Source organism: Serinus canaria, chromosome 7 (assembly GCF_022539315.1).
Source record: "Serinus canaria isolate serCan28SL12 chromosome 7, serCan2020, whole genome shotgun sequence".
Classification (NCBI taxonomy): Eukaryota; Metazoa; Chordata; class Aves; order Passeriformes; family Fringillidae; genus Serinus; species Serinus canaria.
The window spans coordinates 22,202,214-22,224,164 of record NC_066321.1 but is presented as its reverse complement, the minus strand read 5'-3'; the positions used below and the strand labels follow the sequence as shown (position 1 = coordinate 22,224,164).

Below are 21,951 nucleotides of genomic sequence, written 5' to 3'. Positions count from 1 at the left end.
TAACAGGGAAAAAGCTCCTAGTGTGCCCCTTCCCACAGAGCACAGGTTTGGACAAGATGTGTGCTCTGACACAGGACAGAAAGCGCTGCCATTCATGAAAAAAAGCCTCTTCCCTTCCTTTGCAATTGCTTCCACTCAGGCAGCACTCCAGACTGTTTGAACACTTGCTCTTTTTACAATGCCAAGAAATAACAAAAACCATAACTTCTCCTCCCAACCAAATTCTTATTTTTCATTATGCTTTCATTTGAAGGGCTGAACATCTGACAAGAACACATAATGGAAAAACCTCAAAATCCCACATACTGTTATTTCTCCAAGAGGCCAGAAAGGGTGGGTGTCAAGTAATTATTTTTTTTTCTTTCATTTCCATTTTTTTCTATTAGAGAACATCAGGAACAATTTTTTCTACACCCCCTCTCAAAACTTGAGAAGCATACTGCAAGCTCCCTTTAATCACAAAGAAAAAGCTGAAGTGAAAAGAAAAAGAAGAAAAAGGCTCTTATCAGCTGCAATATGAAGATATAACTAGGAGCTGCCAAAAAGAAAATTACGTTCTTCGAGACTGTATTTGGTAGTTCCTGACAGATGTAAAGAAACTGCTAAGAGAATCACATGGGAAAAACTTTATTAAAATATTCCTGCAGTGAAAAAAGGTTAGAAAGGAAAAGCCACCATTTATGTGCTTTTGCTACCACTATCACCCACCTCTTCAAAATCAATCTGTAAAACATATATTAAGAATTTTATTATTAATAGTCAATTGATCTAACTAGTTACAAATAGTTTATTCAAGAACCATTGCCTCAAGTGTTTCTTATATTAATAAATCAGAACACAGATGACAGCAGTTTAAACAGTGTACATTAAGATTTATTAGAACAAGCACTAATAGCAGCAGTGTACAGAGTGATGGAGACAATGTACTGTATGCACTGAACAATAGTAATTATACAATTGCACTTCTTCAGAGATCTATTAGAAAATGCTTTTCAGTAAACAGTTTCCCAAATCTAGCATTGTTTGGATTTGCCTCTGAGGAAAAGAAAAATACAAAAAATATGCTTTATCTTTTTTTTTTTTTTTTTTTTTTTTTTTTTTTTTTGGTAAGGCATTAGCAACATTCATTGGCAGGCTACACAAGTCATTTGTACATGCATTATCCAATTACATTGCAACAGGTAAAAAGAGCATCACGTTTCCTCAAAAATTAGAATTGTGTGTATGTTTTGGACACAATATCCTGGAAAATCTGACCTAGCCTGAAGGAAACAGATGACATCTTTTGTTACATTTTAGAGCACAACAAAAACTATAGCATAGCCAAATTCACTTTTGATTTCCTACCAGAAGCTGTAGGACCTCCTTCAGTTGGAGCTGGTATTATGGGTATCGTGTTCACCACATACATCACTGGAACAAAGTCTTTGTTATTATTTCTTGTTTACTCTTCCCCCCACTACCACCTCCCTGAATGATGTGGCCAAAGGATGCTCAACTGTAATCAATATTAACTACTGAATGAGCCTGGGTTTTATTGCATGAGAGGTAGTCAGTGTGAGGCCTCATCTGCTCTCTGGATCACTACAACAGCACGTTCAAAACCAACTCAGGAGTGAAAAGACACAGAATAAGTGTTGCAGCTGCATTACATGGAAACTTAAAACTGTTTTATTACTGCCCTTTTCTGGCTAGGTTTAATCTCAGAAGTAGCCAGAGAACTCAAAATACCAAGAGAAAGCAATTCTATGTATGTGCTGAAGCCTAGACGGAGAGAGGCACTTTCTCACATTCATCCTTTCCTGGGCTAAGATTAAGAGTGTGCTCTTTGGCTGCCACCCCCTGCTCCACAATCAGAAAGATTAGACTCCTTTTTTTGACTGGCATACAGTACTAACAACTCCCAGCTCTGGGCTGGCACCATCCTAGGGGACGTAAAGGGAAACAGGAACAGAGATTGCAAATATTCTTACAACGAAGCTTGCCAGAATGAGACATAACATGATGAATTGTTATTGTTTTGATGTACTGTTCTTTATTCCAAATGTCATATCTAATCGAGCTTTGCAGAGACATGAAGTTAACTTGTTTTTAAAAACTACAAGCTCCAGAGTAAGATTCCAAAATGCAAGAGAGTCAAAGGAAAGTCAAATATATTGCTCGGAGTGGCAAGCAGTCAAACCAACTGCATTTCACACATTTTATCTTCCACAACACGGTGCACATGTCCAAAATTAAGCTTAAGGGCAACTAGTTGAACACCTAGGCTTGACTGCACATTAGGCCTACAGCTGAAATAGATTTGGGCAGCTGGATCATCCACTCACCTGGAAGCTCACTGGGTTCAAGGGGAACAGAGTACCAACAGCAGCTCAGCCTCTGCGTGGGTGCTCATCTGGTTAAGCATGTAGGAATCAGAAATCAAGTGCTACAAAACCTGGGCTAACCAGGTAAATCAGTACCTTGTTTTCTTAGGAATGTCACTGTAGAGTGGTTTGATTTGAACTTAAGCATCTACATCTTTTAAACTGATGTGAATGAGAACTGTTTGCAATGTTAATGCTAAGTACACATTGATGCCTGTCAGAGTCCAAGGAGATGGGGCAGGAAAAAAAATCTGATGTGCATTGCTGATTAACTCCTGCATAAATAAAACTCTACAGATTTGGAACAGGCAAATTATATCCTTTTTGTATTGCTCCTCTGCTCCTGATGTTTACTGATCATAAGCAATAAAACTGCTTTCCAGCCATATTCAGCTCATATTTGGAATCAGAATTATTAAGATGTAAAGAATCATCATGAAGACGTCCCAAACTTGTAAATAATCAAGAACAGATGAATACATTTGCACATTTGCAGGAAATCAATCAAGAACAATTAACAATATTTTTAAATGTTAAATTACTGAATGTACTACAAAGGACCAAACTTAAGCTTTTAAAAATTGCTATAAGTAGCTTATATAATTTTAACTACAAATATCAGCAAATTAATTTTCTATTACTTAGAGTTATTTAGAAATTATGGTACTGGTTTTTTTTTTCAGTATCCTATTCTTTGTCATCTCATTATGGAAGTCCACAGCAAACTTTTGAGTATAAAACTGGGAGTGCTGCATGTGAGGTTGAATACTGAAGTACTCAAAGAACAATGCATTCTGCTACATTTGGGTAAATAGGTATATAAATGCTTCTCACTGCATTTCTTTCCCTTAAGTAAATTTCTTCTCTTGCTTTCAAAACCCAGAAAAAAATTTATCTGGTGCATCTAAGAACTCAGACCCTTTCTCACTACAGTCTGTTATTTCCCTTTAAAACAGACACTATCTTCCCACTACTCAAAAGTAGCACTGGCTCTGCATACTTCTAAAAAGCAACTTTTGCCTTTAAATTCATCTTAAAAACCACAAAGCAAGTTTCTGCTTGCCTTTGTACCTGACATAACAGCATTATCACAGCAGAAAGACTCTGAGGATCTCCTTTTACAGGTAAGCTACCCAAAGAGGTGTACAAGGAATCAACAGGTATGGTTTGTTTTGCTTGGTTTTGTTTCAGAATGAGCACACATACGGGCAATCAGCAAAGAATGCTCTTTCAGCTCTTTAGGTTCTGACATTTTGGCTTGCTAAAGAATTGGCACAGGGCAATCTACCACCTGAAAGGTTGTTACAAGCAAAGAAGCTCAGTAAGGCAGTATAAAAATAGTAACTAATCTAAACCTTACTCTTCTAATGGTATTCTCAGAATATGAGCAAGGTAGAAATACTACCATCACAACATTTCATACATGTGCACATGGGATCTAATCACAGCAAAAAAGTGTGACATTATTCCCAATTTATAATAGCTTTGTGCAAAAGTGAGAGAAAATACAGAATTCTTTGCTTTTGAAATACTGAGAAACCATAAATCACCAGTTAGTTATATGAAGAAAAGTAGATAGAGACCCAGAGAAGAATCTTGCTACTGGTTGCAACAAATAAAATATACAAACAGAACTATCATAGTGGTACAGAACTATTATAATAATCTTTCTTGATACCACAGTAGTTTCATTTTATGATGGCTTTTCATATGCTAAATAAAGAATCCCTTCAGACAATCTAGCAGTAACAGATAAAGAACAGGTAGTTTGCTATGTAATTCTGGGGAAGAAAAATATTTCAGACATCAAATGCTGGCAGCCTGACTTACTTATTTTTCAGTAAATAACACAGACACAAATCCATATACAAAGAAGAATCCCACTGGAAAAGCCCACTGATACATATTTTTGGCCTGAGAGTGAAATTTTAATGGCCCACCCTAAGAAGTGGACATTTAGCACGACATGAACACCAACTTCTGCAGAATTTCAAACATGGTTTACTTTATAAAAATCAAAATCCATCAGATTAATCCTTAGTGTGGAAAAAATGTTTGAAAGTAAGTAGTCTAGAAATTATTAAAAAGGAACAAGAGCAGTGTCTTTCCTAATTAGAGATAAAGCTTACTAAGGTAGAAGGTTGCATTTTTGCCTGCATACCAAAATACACTCATCAGCATTTATTTTTCTGCTCAGTCAGGTCTTCTATGAGACACAGCAGAAAAGAAAATTTATTGTGATCTTAATTTGTTACACTGTATCTCAACCACTAAAGAATACAAGTAGCACTTATTTTAAAAACTAAATCGACTTATTTTCTAACCTCAAATTGGAATGGCAATTTTCAATGTCAACTTCAAGAAAAGGGATAAAGTAATTGCAATATATTTATTGTGATCCAATCTCAAAATATTTTATAAAATATTGAGCAAACACCAGGACAATAGAAGATGTAATCTGTATTTCTTCCAGATAGTTAAAGAAGCTATCCTGAATTTTCCTTTCCCTGGAGTATACTGAAGATTAACCTTGTATTCACTATGTCAATGTATTTACTATAACATTCCTTGTTCAGCTGACTTTAACAAGGAGAGTGTTCAGCACAGGACTGTGGGACAAGAAATCTGAGTTTGCAGTTCTGACTCAGCCACTGATTATTCCTGGTGGATGTGACAAAGCAACCCTTGGGACACAAGCACAATCCTAAACAGAGATGCAATCTCAGAACAAGAGGTTGCATGTGTAGCTACACTGACTGGCACCAGAAGCAAGTAGATCAGTGAAGAACAGTTCTGGTTGAATATTTGCCATTGTGTTCTGCTCTTGCAGAGCACATAATTTTGATTCTCAGAGAATTTACCCATTTCTGAGTTTCTGAAGGAATTTCCTCACCTCTTCCCATTTTGCATGCCTAATGTTCTGGGCCAGCAACACCATACAGAAGCATAAGATACCCTCTTTCAGTAATGCAGACCACTAAAAGCAGCAGTCAGTATGAAAACACATTTTAGTGTTTCACAGGAGACATCTGAGTCATTGCTCCAGGAGTACCAAGAGGTAGCTTTACCACACTGCAGTGAACTATTCACAGGTCAGAAAGAACATATTCCACACTGCTGATTTTATATTCAGACTGTGTAACTCTCTTTCTTGTCCAAGTTGCCAAGACACCTTCAGCCAAATGCTGGCTACAGCAATTTTTTATTTATGAAAGGAGTAAAAACTTCCCTTCACCTTTAGCATTAATTCTGAGCAAATGTCTCCAATCTTCCCTTTTTTCATGGAGCAGTGGAAAGAAAAATGGTATTAAGATAACCAGCCTAAAATGAATTCAGCAGCTCTGCCAACAGTTTAATTCCTACAAGTTAGAAAACTTTCTCTTTTGTTACATCTCACACTGACACAGCTTCTGTGACAAGTTTCACCACTCTGCACTGTTGTCTCTCCCTTGCCTTTCTTTTCTGAGGTTTGACAAAGATTGCAAGGAAAGTTAAAAATAAACTTAAAAAATTAGAGATGGTGAGTTTATAGTACCACAAAATTTGACATAATAGGAGGCTGGTATATAAAACACAAGTACATCAATAATCTTTTAAACTTGCAAGAAACTGTATTAAAATCCTTTTATAAAGATACTTTCCAGTTCAATGAAAGAATTATATTGTTTCTACTAAAGCAAATGAATAAAGGTTTTACATACCCTAGTTTAAGAGTAAATAATGTATTTCCTTTTGTAAGTAGATTCCTTACAATATATAATATAAAAATAAGATAAATTGCTGTAAATGTGCAATTTTTCCATTCTTACTCAGATTTCCAGCATTCTCCTGGGTGCCATTTACTGCTGTAATGGAGCTTATGGAGATACTCTCAGCAGGAATAATTATACCTTTATTAACACTGTCTATTTTTCCACTAAAAAAAAAAAAAAAGAAAAGAAAAAGAAAAAAAAAACCCACACTTTCTTCACAAAAATACTGACTGGTATCCAAATTACCATAAAAGTAACCAGGAATGCTGAAGTATAAAATTATACTACTTTTTATACTAAATATACCTTGAAAATATCAATATATGCACTGAAGTGTCAATTTAAGTTTTACACAGTTCTGATGACTGTTACTTAATGACAGACAGAAAGAAAAAACAAGGAAGTGTTTTCCAGCCCCAGTAGCTGCCAAGGTAAGTGGTTGGGACATAGCAAATTTCCTGAGCTTTCTCATGGATCTGTGTTTAACACAAGTTACCAGTGAGGCCCTTCCAGTGCTTCTGATACACTTTGGTCAGTATTAATCCTATTCCCCCAAACAGGTGGTGGGCAAAACTCTCTAGCTTAACCACTCCTAGTATTTTAGCATATGAATACAAATACACTTTCAGATGGATTTAATCTGAAAACCTCTTTTTTGCTTTAACTATGCAGCTCCATTATTACTAATGGCATCTAAAAATGTTCATTCCTCAGATTACAACTGCTGCCATCATGTGTAAATTAGCTGTTGTTTATTGTTGCACCAGAAAATGTCTAAAATCCAGTAAAACAAGGAGAGCACACAAACATTCCCTTTACTAGTGAGAGCAAGTTTTGCAATAGAGAGAATGGATGTATTCAGCCCTCTTGGTTATTGTGCAATTGCAAGTAAACCTCTCCTCCCCTCCAGGTAATTTCTAAAAATTCTGATTTTTGAGGAAGACTGGAATTGTGCAGGGCTCCACTGGTGAGAGGAGAGAAAATCCCATTCCCTGCATGGGGAACAGAGGACGTGGCCCAGATGCAAGGTGCTCACAGGTGCCCATGGGGGCAGGACCAGAGCTGGCTCCTAGTTTGCCTTGAGGTTTGTGTAGTTTGTTTCCAGAAAGCACTGACAGTGCTCAGTAGGGAATTAAGGATAACATCTTTCAACACTGAGCCATGTTTACATACTGCAGTACTTGACAGATGCCTGGCATGTGCTACTCACATAAAACCCACAGGTGCCATACAGGTTTATTCAGAGTCAGAAGTTCAAAAGGAGAAAAAAAAAAGGGTAACATTATTTGTATGATGAAAATACTATTGTCATGGAAATTGCACTTTTAAAGCCAAATAGAAAAAAAGTTTATTTCATGCAACTTACATCTGTCTAAAATTAGAATGGGTGCCTAGATGACTTTTTAATCACAGTGATACTTCATGAAAATCAACTCAAATAATGTTTTCCTGTGAGATAAAAGTTCCTAATATGCCAAAACTCTGCCATCTTGGTAATACTAATCTAAAATAAGAATGAAGCTATTTAAATCTTTGTAAGACATTGCATCTGATGAAAATAGCTGCTATTACCTTATCATATCCAAAGTACCAGAACAAGGAAGAAATTAAGGTTCACTTTTAAAATGTTAATAGAAAGTACAGCTCATTATTGTGAAACTACAGTATTGTGTATTTTTATACAGAAATAAGTGTTTTGAGAAAACAAGGAGAAAACCATATGTCTTTGAAGTGGAAGAACCTCTTAAATTGCATTAAAAGTTTTATGTGTCAATGATTTACACTAATTTTCAACACTTAACCAAGCATATAGCAATTAAATCTACTGAGCTGGATAGTGTTTTTCATGCCTTCCAAAAGGAAATATTGCCTGGATGAATGGAGTGAGCAGGGCTGAAAAGTGCTTGAAGGGCACTCAGTGCCCAATGGTTTCTGCCCTGCTGGCAGCCAGCAGTGAGGACAGCCCTGCAGGGGTCAGTTCTGGGGCCATGTCAATCAGCATCTCACCAGGACCTGGACAAGGACACGGTGACACATGATAATTAGCTCACAGATGATGACATCAAATTAGGAGGACGGGATGACATGCCAGATGGCAAAGCTTCAACTAGAAGGACACTGCTCAACTTGAGGACTGGGCCAGGAAACACTTCCCAAGTTCAATAGAAATGAAAAGGTCTGCTCCTGGAGTGGAAAAATCCTGCGTGTCGGGAAGAGATGTCTGAGCAGCAGCCCTGCCAAAAACCAGACAGCATTTACACAGAGTGCCAGGCTGCAGAACTGCCAGTGGTGCACTCTCCTTGCAGCATGGGATACTCAGCTCTGCACTACACAGGCAGGAGAGTGCAGTGCAGAACTGAGCATCACCATGCCCTCTCACTCAACGCTGAGAAATGTCACAGGTTGACTAAAAATTATAACTTGGATAGAAGCCCTCATACCTATCCACGTTAGAAACAGCACAAAATATTCCATGATGTCTGCCAATGTTAGAAAAAAATGCAGTAACAGATTTTACACAGAATACAAAGAATTCTGCACTATGAGAAACTGCTTCATGGTACATCTGCTTGAACATTTCCATTTCTGATATAGACTGCAAATACCTTGTGTTGCATCATTTTGTGTCTTTTCTACTTACTAAGTAACTAATTTAACATCCTCTTGGCTTAGAAAGTGCCTTCAATAGAGTGATTTAGCATTTCTAGACTTTCTAGAACTTAGAAATGTTAGCATTATTTTTCTTTCAATGAACATCAAATGAACAATTGTAAAAAATAATTCAGTGACAGCATTTTTAATGTCCACCAAGTTTCAGTTTGCAGTGCAAATAATGGCATTCACAGAGCACTGCCAGAATGCTGTAAAACTAAAGACCTTCCCTTCTTTCTGTATTTAAATTAAAGATTGGAGGAGATGCAGTTCTGTCCCTCAGGTGTGCTTGCAGTCATACACAAATAATACTTCCTCATATCACGGTGAACTGCACACAAGGACTGGAGCAAAGGATGGGCAAATCTTTAATAGAGTTGGCTTTAAAGAAAATTACACAGAATACTTAATTGCTATTTTACACACAATGTGCCAATTGGATTCCTAGCATAATATTGTTAAAGCAAGCAGGACAACCTTAACCAAATATTATTTAAAAAACCAACTTTGATATATTTTCATTTTCTCATAATAACAATTGCAGAACTAAAGAATAAATCAGATTTAATTTTCCTAGGTTCAACTAGGAAAGAGAAAGATAGCATTCTTTGAATAACTTAACATTTTCTTTGGAATAAATCCCATTAATCTACACAGGGATTTTTATACCAAATTTTTATTAAAAATTCATGTGCATTCTCAATTCATAAAAAGTCTAGTTAATATTTTCTGTAGGTTTTCATAGTTCTTTCTGATAACAGAAGTGTGTGAAGAAATTGGAACTGATTAGCAGCTAGTTGCCCTGCTAGTTACTTTGCTACACCATCAACAGGGAGGTCTAAATTAATACTAAATGACCAAAGTAATCTCAGTTGTATGGGGACCTGACTCAGAAAAAGGAAGAAGCAGGCTGAGAGCTGGGGATGTGTGGTAATGCACTGTTCAAGCAGCTCTGCTGGCAGATCACATACCTGTCTAGTGATTTTATTTTTGGTCTCAGGACTGGAATCTTTAATTAAAAAAATTGTACGTCATGTATGGGCAGAAAGGAATACAGAGTCTGTGCATGAAATCCAACCTATCACCAGTGGTGGGATGTGTAACACATGCACAAATGGAAGACTAGATCATACCATATGGAATGTAGCTCCTATCTAATAAATTACTGGTTTTTTCTTTTATTAAGATCTGCCCTCCTACTGTTTAATGTTTCAGAGATCTTCAAATAGAAAGTGCCAAGTCTTCTCCCACTTATAATAACTGAGGCTTAGCAACACATAAGAGACTTTTTTAATCAAAAAATATAGAGCCACTTTATGAAAAAATGTAAAGTATATTTTGCACAAAAGCTGTTTTGGCAACACAAGTAGAAGTTGTCAGCTATAACACATGGGAGCCTCTGCCATACTCTCAAACATAATTTTAGACAAGAAAAGTGGATGGGGAAAAAACAGAGCCAGGAAAATAAACAGTGTGTGTGGCAGAAAGCAGTTGCATTTACAGTACTATCCAGCTTCTGGAGAGAAGCCAGAGACCTTCAAATGAAATCTTTCTGTGCTTTTAACACTGTTGCAAAGCTTCAGGGATTTCTAATTGTATAAACAGTTAGGGGAAAATGAAATTCACCGAGAGATCTATGTCCAGGCAGTGCTAAATGTGATGACTGCATCCCAGCATCAGTCATTTAGAATATGAACTTTCTGACTAGCAACTCATATGCATTTACCAAAATTGAAATTCAACCAGCTGGCAGTTTCTTTTCAGTTTGATTATACAGTCAGCATCCCAAAGCTAAAGCATGTACAGTAGGTCTCATACCTCTGAAATACAGTTAGATGTTTGGTTATCTTTTGCTTTCAAATATCGCAGGTCTTCCAGTATTTATATTGTGATAAAATTCTAGAGCTTTAAAAATCTGCCCTTCACACAAGCCTAAGCATAGATATTTTAAAATTACTCAATGTACATCTTCATATTTTGTTAAGGCATGAACAATGGCATATGAATGGGAACAGCTTCCAGAAAAGCATCTTTTTGACAAAGGCCAGTCCAAGCACATCACACCAAAGGACTAACCTGAAGCCAGAAATGACAATGCTGTGACCCAAGAGTTTTTAACAAAAATAGTTGAAACAAAATGGAATTTTTTTCTCTTTTCCTTTTTTTTTTTTTTTTTTTTTTTAATTTAAGTTGTATTACTCTTAATGTCTGTTTAAAGCACCGGTTGCAGTTTTGCGCTCACCACCTCTTCCGAGTGACTTTGGATATCTCATCTGCTTCTTTATTTCTGAATTTTCAGTGTATGAAACTTTAAAAGGTTTCTGGTTCCTTTTTTTTCTTTTTTTTTTTTTTTTTGAGTTTTGATGGCTGCTGCAAAATTAGAAAGATCCAGAAGTGGTCAGGGGCCTGGTCTAATGCACTTCCAAAAGTCCATTATAAAGATGAATATAAATGCATGTGATATGGTTTTTCTGTAGACCCACAAACCACACTTAGCTATAAGAAACATATTGTGCATAGTTATTTTTTTTCTTCAGAGTGATATGTTTTACTAGGTCTACATTCTCAGTTTACCAGAGTACAGGAATGTCTACTTTACTAAAGCCAGGATCCTTTCGCAGTTCCCAGTAGGTTTCATTGGTAACCCAGGCTTCCCTTTGATTAGCATCAATAACTTTTCTGTAGAAAGGGAAAAAAAAAAGAAGAGAGATAGAGAGACAAAAACAGTTTTTACTCTTATGCAATATAATTATAAAATCAAATTCCACCCTTCTCTGATCCAACCCAATATTAAATCAAATTTTGTATTTCTAAAGGACACAAGAACAGTCAGAAATTTAAAAACAACTCAACCTCTACCTATATCAAAAGTGGAAGACAGAGAAGACAGCCGAGACTGAAAATCTGTTGTTTGATCTGTGAGAGCAGGTCCTAGAGCCACCTAAAACCCCTTTGTTCACTACAGATTCTGATTATGTGAAGGGGATTATCCAACAGATATGGCTTACAGAATGTAAGCCTTTAACCTTTTTTTTTGTCTCTGCATATTGCTTATATTATGCTACAACTCCATCAAGCACATTCAGTCTTTTCACTTTTGATTCCCCATGTTAGACATGAGGCTACTTGGCATGACTACTCCTTGTTTCAGAAGAATGCTTAATTAAAAAACAGCCAACAAAAACCCCTTTCATTCAAAAATGAATTTATTTTAAGGGTATACATATACATTTATCTTCATCTTGTGTGTATATATATATATATATATATATATATATATATATATATATATGTACGATGTTGCTGTTCAGGTCACACTATATTACTTGTCTTGGCAATGACTTTAAAATGCCCCTAATTAAATCTTACATCCTAATATTATACTTCTAATTCCACTTCCGTAGGAAGGCTTATAAAGCTGAGGCCCATTATGAGAAAATGATCATTCAGTTATGAATCTTAACTGTGTAAAAATTGCTACAGAGAAGCAGGTGTCAGGTATCTTATTATCTTCCTTAAAACTGTCATGATTCTCAGTCTGTGCTGGTGGTAATTCTTGTAGTACTTCACCCAGTTACACGCTGGAAAACAGACTTACTAGTGAGATGAAAAGACTCACTTAAAAAACTTGGGCACATATTCGATGCCGTTTTCTTCCATGTACCGCCTCCGAGCTCTCTGGAGTTCCTCTATTCTTTGTTTCTCAGACGCTGCTGCTTCTATATTTCCTTCCTCCAGAAGCCTGTAGGGACAACAGCAGGCTGTATAGCCATCACACAGTGTCTAGTCCAAGGGATTTTCCAGCACCCACCACCACAAAAGGCAAGCAGAAGCCAAGTGTGTAGTCAGTGCTGTACTTTCAGATCCAGCCTGAGATGCCACTCCCCAGCAACGTGTACCTGACCTACAGCCTGAGGCACACACTTTGTTCAGCAACTCCTGCACATCACAAACACTGAAGGACTATGAACTGAGAATTTGGAGGGAATTAGTGATGCTTCCATCCACAGCAGAAGTGCACAGCGTTTCGGAGCCTGTTTTTCAGTTTGTCATGAGGAATATGCCCCAAGGTTGCACCATGGCTCTATGGCATCAACAAGAAGCTTCCTAATTTCCCTTAGCTGGGTTAAGCAGAAATTTGAGTGCAATACTGACTGTCCTCTCTACTAGCAGAATCCTCCACAGCTTAATTCAGACTGCAGTGAAGATACAGACAGAAATCAAGACTCAGCCAAACTCAGCCTTGAGCCCACCAAATATTAAAAGTATAAATAAGCTTTCTTGCCTTTGATCTGGCCTGAATCGTGCATCTGTTGCAGGAAGAAGATCTTTCAGTAAAGGATCCAATTCATTGAGCTCAATAGCAAACCTTGTGAAGCCATAATAACGCTCATAATTGGTTGGCATGGAGCCTGAACACAGAAGACAAAGAAAAAAGCTTTTAAGCTATTACTCTAAATATGCAAGAGATTCCTTTATTTATAAACTTTTAACAGAAAAATAGTTAATATATTTTACTCTTACAGTTAAAAAGCATCAAAAGCTATTCTCTAAGTGAAACAAAATTCACTAAATATTAATATCAACTGCATATCCTGCAGAGATTGTTATTACATCTTAATAGACTCAAAGCTTTTACGATTTTCCTCCCATTTTAAATAAAAACTAATGTTTTCAAGCTTTTCAAATTAAAAAAAACAGTTTGCTCATCCCCAGAAAGGGGGTCAATCAAATGTCTGTCTAAAACCTAACCTTAACTGATCTTTAGAGTTCATTTTGAAACTCAGCATACACAGCCTGATTCACCACTACAAGGAGTCAGAACAGACATTGCAGAGAGCAGAGTGAAAAGTACAGTTCAAAATGCCAAAAATACAAAGTAGGATTTAAAATTCTAAGAACAATAGTTCCTGCAAAGTGCATGTATGAAGGATAAAGGCACAAAGGATGACTGATTCAACCTCAGGCCTCTAAGCAAGCAGGAAGCTGAAATCAGATCCTGAAAGTCCCAGGTGTTCACCATCTCTGAAGACCAATCCTTTAGGCTAATAAAGCATTAGGACAACAAACACAATAAACCCCTATTTGGTGAATCCAAAAAAGTTACCCTGCTCTCTGTCAGAAGGCAGTCAGGCCAGCCCAGATGCCAAATTTTTTAATTAATTTTATTGTCCTGTTGACCCCAAGGTCCCAGCACATTTAACCAGGAGTCAGACTGAGATGTAAAAGATTTTGCCCTGTAAGAACATTTCCATTTACCATTATTATAAACCCATGTGAATTGTTGTTTGTCTAGACAGGGATTTAAATTTCTTTAGTATTATTTTGTGTATTTAAATTTGTGTAGGCTAAAACAGCTTCACACCTTCCAGAATTTTTTACAAGCTTCTTACCTGGCCTCCATATGCATTTGGCTGAAGGTGCAACCCCACAATAGAGGCCTTCATGCCACTTTCCAAAAAGGCGGTGAACCACCTTCCCTTCCTGGTCTATCACAACGCCCTGGACCTCATTTACATTTGAATTCCAGTAGTTCACCTGCAAGTTTAACCAAGAATTACTAGCTCAGACTGCTTTTCCAACAACCCACGGTAACAATACCCACAAGGAATGTCTCTTGGCCTGTGGTGCCAGCTGTCCAGATTCTGTGTTGGGACAGCTCACCTGGAACTAAGAATACCAATATTTGAAAATCATATGGCCCTAACACTAACTGATTGATTATAGGAGAAACACTTGTGATGTGGTTTTGACATAAAAGCATTTAAATCAACTGTACACATTCCCATTCATTAGCCCAAATCCCACACAATTCTACAAAAATGACCTTTTGCCTGTCAGAGCCAGCTGACACTCCTCTTCCTACACGAGGAGGTTTTGAATATACCTGTACTTGTATATGAATCCTTTCATGGGTGCTGAACACTACTGTATGCAGCAGGGAAGACATTCAGCCAGTATTACATGTTGGTTCTTTCTGTTTCTCTTCAATGTTTTGCTTTTCTTAGACACACTTAGCTCTTACACCTTCATCCAAGAGCCAGTTGCCCATTCTCAGATTATCCAACAAAACACAACTTTCAGATTTATGTTGACATCCCATTGTTAACACTAAAATGGCATCGATGTCTTTTGTTGCAATGTGAAGGCAAATTTTTTTTTAGGGAAAATACTTGCTAGTAAGACAGCTATATAAACTTCTATTTTAATATCCAGGTACTTGCCTGGATATTAAAAGACTATGAACCAAAGCAGCAATACATAATGTAAAGAGATAAAATATTGACAGACAAATTCTAGTAGAAGGAGAAGGAAAATGGCATGGTAGTTTACAGCGACTTTGTGTTTTCATTGTGTTAATATAAAAAAAAAAATAAATTTGACATTTCATTTCTAATCAAAACCCAGCAACAGCACAGCCCCCAGCTATACAGCAATGGAACACACTGGCATCAAATGTTCAGAGGAGTAGAATCATACTAATTGACACAGCATTCTCATTTGACAATTTACATTTTATGAACACTGCTAAAAGGAATAAAAGATAAAATGTGGAAAACGGACTTCAGGAATAGCGAAGAAACAGCTTGATGTGCCCTTAAATGACCCAGTTATATGAATACAAGATAGATATTACCATCCATATGTTACCTTGACAAAAGTGAGTTTACAAATACAAACACTGCTTTTTGTGTTTCTGATAGTTATCTCTCCATAGTGCTCTATCCACCTCCTTCCACTAAGAATATTATGTATGCAAGTAGTGACTTTGTTCCAGACATAGTAATCTCCATACCTAAGAACAGATTAAGAAGTAGTTGGTAACATCTATTCATCATGATCATTACTGACAAACAAGTAAAACATTGCTCCTTAATTGTAAAAACAAACCACATTGCCCAAAACCTCCCGCACAGATGACAAAGTCCTGTATCTGGTTACATCACTAATCCTCCTTGGAGAAACTCACCTAAGCTCCAAGGCACAGAACTACAGAAAGCACCACAAATAAACTCATTATGAGGCACTGAAGCCCTGCATGGCCTATCCACTGTCCTCAGGGCATGAAGTGCTTTGGCCACAATTCCTATAGGGGCAGGACAGTGACCCAAAGATCAACATAAGGCTGAATTGAGACTATAAGCAGAAAATGCAATTAAATCACAAATAGAACAAAATAAATATGAAAATCACATTACAAGTGTGGGAAATTTTGACAGGAGATCAAGGAAAGGAAGTAGGAAGCCAGGAGAAAACTGGCACATGATCCCTTTGCCTTTGTAACAACTATCCAGTCAGAGCATCTCTAATATCAAACAAGAGAATAAAACCAGAGAATTATATTATGCAATGCACATTCTCCTTCAGAGTTTAGGGAAAGGCATGAAGACAGAAGACAAAGATGCTCCAGAGTGCATTTACTTGAATTTTATGGGATGGATAAAGAGGTGAAGTGATGCTATACTGGTAGAGGCAGAAAGAAAGGCTGACTACATTCTCACTACCCTGCCAACATCTCCAGAGAAGTATGGAGAATATACTCTGGTTTATCTTCATTTTGAAAAAAGACCTTTCATGATCTTGTTGTTCTGAGGGAACACTCAGTGGCATCGAGAGCCTTAGGACAGCACCAGCTGCTGACAGTCCTGCACTGCAGCCTTGCTCTGAACAGCTCATCACTGCTGGACACATAAAACATGGGCTCTCTCTCCCAAAACATTTCTATCCCCCTCTCTCTGTCACTTTCTAGCTGTAAATTTTTCCTCCAAAACCAAAAATGGATCTTCAGGCTCAGAAATGTTCCAGTAGCCCCACCTGAACACTGAGAGATTAGCTAGGCACCAACTCTCACCAGTACAATCCACATCATGTCTGCTTACCCCAACCCATTCACAAGGCAGCACAGACTGGAGTGCACCAAAGGTTGAAAACAAGAGGAGAGGAGCTTACTTTGGAAGAGTCACATTCAAGGTTCCAACAGGCAGAATTTCCATTGATTTCCCCCAGAATTTGTTTTTCCACCTGATATCTGAATATAACAGTGAAATACTTAAAACACTGGCACGACCAAGGTCTCCCCCTTGCACTGATCTGTGTGGCACCAGACCATCTATGCTGGACTACCCAATTCAAAACAGGACAGTAGATAGTATGAATTTGCCATGAAAATACTAAAGAAAAAAATACTAGAAAATTACATTAGGTCACAAAAACTAAATGTAAGTTTAATTAAGAATCTGTGTTTGTGCTGCATGATTGTCACATGTCTTGTGCAAACATTCAATGCAAATGAAAGGCATACACCAGTAGGTACAAGGAAAGCAAGAGCAATTTTTTCAACTGTAAAAAGATCTGCTTGTGTTTGTAAGAAACTTTTAAATGGGAGAGTATAAACAGGCTGCAAATGAAGGGGAAGCTGTAACATGTTTGCTCACTCTTAATGAGAATTTGGAGTAAAACAGATCATCAGTTTATAATATGTCACTTCAAAATAATAAGTATAGAAATTCTGAGTAAGTTCCAAATGCAAAGCTCAGCTTTCACAAAGTTTTTACTTTACAATAAAAAAAGAGTTATGCTTTTGAATTAAAAAGTATACCTTGCCAAAACACAAAGTTTTTCGATTCACAGTGACAGGCCGAAATGGGAGGATGGTGGCTAACCTGAAACACAATTTGGTTGAGTCAAAAACATTTCATTTTCATTCCTAAGACAGTACAATTGTTACTGCAGTATGAAAATACTAAATAGCTCATGTTGCTATACAGATACAACAGATACAACTCAAGTGATTGTACTTAAAACAGTTCCTAGTGATTACTATAAAGATGTATTCCTTCAAGTCTTTAATGAAGTTCTCTCATATTAACAGTATTTATTTACTTCTAAGAAAGCAAAGCATTCCAAGTAGAAAGAAAAATGGGATTATATATAAAATGAAGAACAGAAAAGATAAATCTAAACAGGAGTGTCTATCTGGAAACAAGGTTTACCTGCTCTGAGAAAAATCGAAATCCTTTGTCTTCTCTAATACATTCATAAGTTTCACCAAGCACTGGGTTAAATGGCTTGCTTCCTGCTCTAAAGTATGTAGAGGCATAGCCTGAGGCTGCAAAGGCAGCTATGAGAACCTGTAAAGATACAGACCAGAACATGAGAATAGGCAGACACCTGTGTATGTGCCATCACTGTGTGGTACCACACAACTCATTCTGCTCAGAGTGACAACTGGAATAATGAAGGATGCCTGAGAGTGAAACCATGCATCCCAGCCAGAACCAGTATAAACTTTATGTCTTCTGCTGATGTAACTTCTTTTTCTTCATGGCCTCATTCAGTCTTTCAGCAGTCCCTTAAAATGACAATCTGCACATAACAAAGTTTTTCTGCCTTTGATCAGGCTTTTAATTAGTGACCTAAAACAGACCCAGCTCTAGCCCTTCTTCTCATGAATAAATATTATTTAATAAATTCTAATTACAAGATCACATACCATTTTCCTATAGGAACTATTTTGTTTAGTGCCAAACATAAACAGCTCCCACTTGGGATGTTCTTAGCACAGAGTTATCTCCAAATCTTCCAAACATATACAGCCTTAACAGCCAGCCCCCTTGTCTATATGTACAACCACAATTTAATCATCTCTAAGCCAGGCCTGACTGGGAGCAGTAAATGAAGTGGCATGCCATGGTTATTTAGTTTACAAAGTCCCACTTTCAGAGTTAAAAAAAAAAAAAAAAAACAAAAACCACATCAGCCAGTCAGAAGCCCAAACAAAACTTCAGAAAAACAACAAGAGGGATAAAAATGAGTCAGCTATTGGCAATATGCTACCAGTGGGGCAAATCTAAACCAGGTTCCCCCCTCCTCCTGCTATTGAGGACAGTACCCTCATGTGAGGTTTTGTGTGCTTTGTTTCTGTTTTCAGATTAATTTTATCTTCCTTTTTAATTTAACTATAAGGCTCTGCAGAGAAACAAAGGAGTTTACTACCCTTGTGATATACAGAGCAGTGTGGAAAAAAAAAAAAGGTTTCCACTGCTTTTGGATGCTTATTGAAGATAGCAAAGTCCTGCTCTTTCAGAGAACAAGCAGTAACAGATTCACAGCATTTCTGCCACAAGCTTTGGGCAGCAATCAGTCTGCTTTACTCATTACTCCTTACAGAATCTCCCTCCTCTTGTGAGGGACAGAATCACAGAATACTCTGAGTTGGAAGAAACCCACTATGATCACCTCCTGAGACTTCTAAGAAAACAGAATGTGAGGAGGAATAATTCAACTCCCTTTCTCAAGAGAGGTTCAACTTCTTCAGTGTTTAGGACTCCTCACTTGTGAACACAGCAGGCCTTGTGAACACAGCAGTTCAGGGACCTGAGTGTGTGATTGTGTGACATCCAAAGGCAACCTCTCCTCTCCCAGTTATCCACTGCATTCCCAAAGCATGGCAGGGAACAGCAGACATCTTCAGCAGCAGCACTGCTAACTGTCCTTTACAGCCTTTTTTCCTTTGTGTTCTGAGGAAAAGGAGACATGGCAGATCAAAGCACCCTGAGCTCTGAGCGCAGGCTGCTGGCTGCCACACTTACAGGGGAGCTGAAGCCAGGCTGCCCAGGCAAACTTTGTTCTGGTGTTTTGAAACTTCTCTCTTAGAAACTGCCTTATTCACAGCTATATTGATCATAAGGCAGTCACAGACTTGATTAACTCTTGAAGGCTGCTGGATTTGATTACTGAAAGCCAGGAAAGGATGCTGCAGGTTAGAAACTGCCAATGCCTACATGTACAGTCATGGAGCATGAGATCAATCTTAAATAAATGAGTCACAACTACAGGACTTGGTTTGAGTTTTAGAAAAATCCCGCAGCCTTGCTCAGATCAAACCTACCACCTGTAACTGTTCACAACACTTTTCTGACCCAGCAGGGAGGTCTGTGGTCTGTGGCAGGAGGAGAAAGAGAGGACCCTGCAGAGACCCCCCTCAACAGCTCCCTTTTCAAGACAGCCAGCAGAGGTGCTGCACTCAGTGCATTACCATGCGCTCATAAGGATCATCTGTTTCAGCAGCCTTGTCCAAGAGCTCACTGTACTCCAGCTCTTCACAAAGATGCTGCAAGGTATTCAGAGGTTCATTTAGCTCAACTGGCATGGATACTTTGGAAAGATCTTTGCCAATGTTATTTCTCAAAATATTCCACAGATTGATGTTACTGGTGTCAGGGCTGGGAGCTGGCAGACAAGTCCTCCGTCCGTTTCTGAATGCGCCTCCTGTCAGCTCACCATTAAGAACTGGGAAGGGAAGAAAAATATTGTCATAAGAAAGCACCAGACTAAGAAAAACAGAGTTCTCTATTCAACCAAATCACTGCCAGAACAAGCAAGCCCAACTTCATTGTTCTCAGCTGAGGTGGTCTGGTATTGACATGCAGTAATTCTGGTACATGAACATAACCAATGTAATTTCTCAAAGTTTGAAACACAGTATACTTTGCCGAGAAATGTTGTCTGCAACACTGGTGTTGTCCTCAGATATATTGTCACTCACATCACTGATATAAGATTCATCATCAGAAGCCTAAAACATAAATAAAATATCCATTAACACAAACACATATAAAATGTACAGAAAAAACAGACAAAAATAGCTAACTGAAATACAAATATTAAAAAAAAACTTAATCCAATGAAAACTATTAGCTAAATGAACTGAATGTTTCAATCTGTCCATAGAGCCAGTGCACTAAAAGGGTCAAAAAAAAAAAAAGCTATTTCTGAATTCCATATACAGACATGAAATCTGCAAAAGGTGGCTTCAAGTAAGATCAGGGATGAAAAGAAATTGATAACATAATGCACTAGGGATGGGAGGTGAAAAGAAATAGTCAGATCTGTGCTGTTTATAAGGAACCAAACAGTAAAACGTGACTTACGTTTCAGCAAACAAATTATGTAAACATTGATCTATTATTTTGAAAAACAAGAATCTCATCAGCATTAAGAATATTTAAAAAAAAAATTTACAAAACTGTTTTTTCAAGAAATATTACTTTTTTGTCTATTTCTCTCATTACAGAGAATAATATTATATACATATGTGTAGAAGATTTTTTTAAAGAATCTTTGAAAATCTAAATTTAATTGATTGCACAGTGAGCTGTACCTGTCTATGTCATCCTTCAGTGGAACTGCCACAGCTTGGAAAAGACATGTGCTGAACTTAAGTTACTGACACAACTAACTTTCAACTCAGTTTTACCCTTCAGGGAACTCCTGCACCTCTTTATGTGATCTCAGGTTTGTTTATCTGTGTTTATTTACACATCCTGATACCTTTTTATTCTAAGCAGCATTACTAAAAATATTTGAAAAATCCCTAGTGGTAACACTCCCTAACTCTGTCCAGCAGCACAGCTGCCACTTGCTGTCACAGCCTACCTCGTTTTCTGACGAGCTGGCAGACAGAAGCACTTCCTGTGCATCAAAGAACTCTGAAACAGATTCAGACATAGAGAGCCTGCTTTCATTAGAGACTTGCTGAGACAGTGGCAAACTGACATGAATTTGTTCACCTGTCTGTAAATAAAACACAGAAAAGCAAAAGTATTATTTCTCATATTAAAGAAATACACATAGAAGGGGTAAATCACCTGAGTAAGATTTCTGTGCCAAATACGAGCTCAGGGAGTAAAGACAGCATTTTAGTAGGACTCTGTGTGTACCTAAGAGATGAGACTGAGGATGACAAAATAAAGTGCATTTTGAACAGTGAGATATAGGTCTTCATTTGAGGCCTCCCAGCATCTACAGCCAAATTTTAGCAGCCTGAAATTGCAGACTTACTTCTCTGTGCAGAGAATTGATTTTGTGGAAAATAGCTGGATTGTGTCAGACAAGTTCAGCCATAAATTTCAGATTAAATGACCTCTGGTAATAACAAATTACATCACTGGGAGCTAGTTTTGATACAAGTAAAATTTAATTATAAAGATTTAAAAGGTCTGGGTGTTATAAGTTAATTTCCAAATAAATGACCTTGTGAACCAATTTAGTAACAATGTTTGAATATTTAGGAGGATAGCTATAATATGGATTTTTATGGGCTTTTATTCCATGTTTATACTCCAGATCTCATTTGCATGATGCCATTAACACTGACCCAATACTACTATAAGACATGA

General features: G+C 37.4%; 1 protein-coding gene across 2 annotated transcripts in view; it reads right to left on the bottom strand.

The window, feature by feature from the left end:
• Positions 1–857: 857 nt before the first annotated feature.
• OSBPL6 (oxysterol binding protein like 6) overlaps positions 858–21,951 on the bottom strand; it is a 95,635-nt gene continuing 74,541 nt past the window's right edge. For both annotated transcript variants that reach the window (XM_030241549.2, XM_030241550.2), the window contains 11 exons: positions 21,209–21,346; positions 20,261–20,348; positions 19,809–20,062; positions 17,764–17,901; positions 17,370–17,433; positions 16,721–16,799; positions 15,422–15,566; positions 14,164–14,308; positions 13,056–13,182; positions 12,390–12,512; positions 858–11,449 (listed from right to left, as the gene is read on the bottom strand). In XM_030241549.2, coding sequence (XP_030097409.1) covers positions 11,341–11,449; positions 12,390–12,512; positions 13,056–13,182; positions 14,164–14,308; positions 15,422–15,566; positions 16,721–16,799; positions 17,370–17,433; positions 17,764–17,901; positions 19,809–20,062; positions 20,261–20,348; positions 21,209–21,346 — 1,410 coding nt within the window. In that variant the 3' untranslated portion in view covers positions 858–11,340. The remainder of the gene's footprint in view (positions 11,450–12,389; positions 12,513–13,055; positions 13,183–14,163; positions 14,309–15,421; positions 15,567–16,720; positions 16,800–17,369; positions 17,434–17,763; positions 17,902–19,808; positions 20,063–20,260; positions 20,349–21,208; positions 21,347–21,951) is intronic.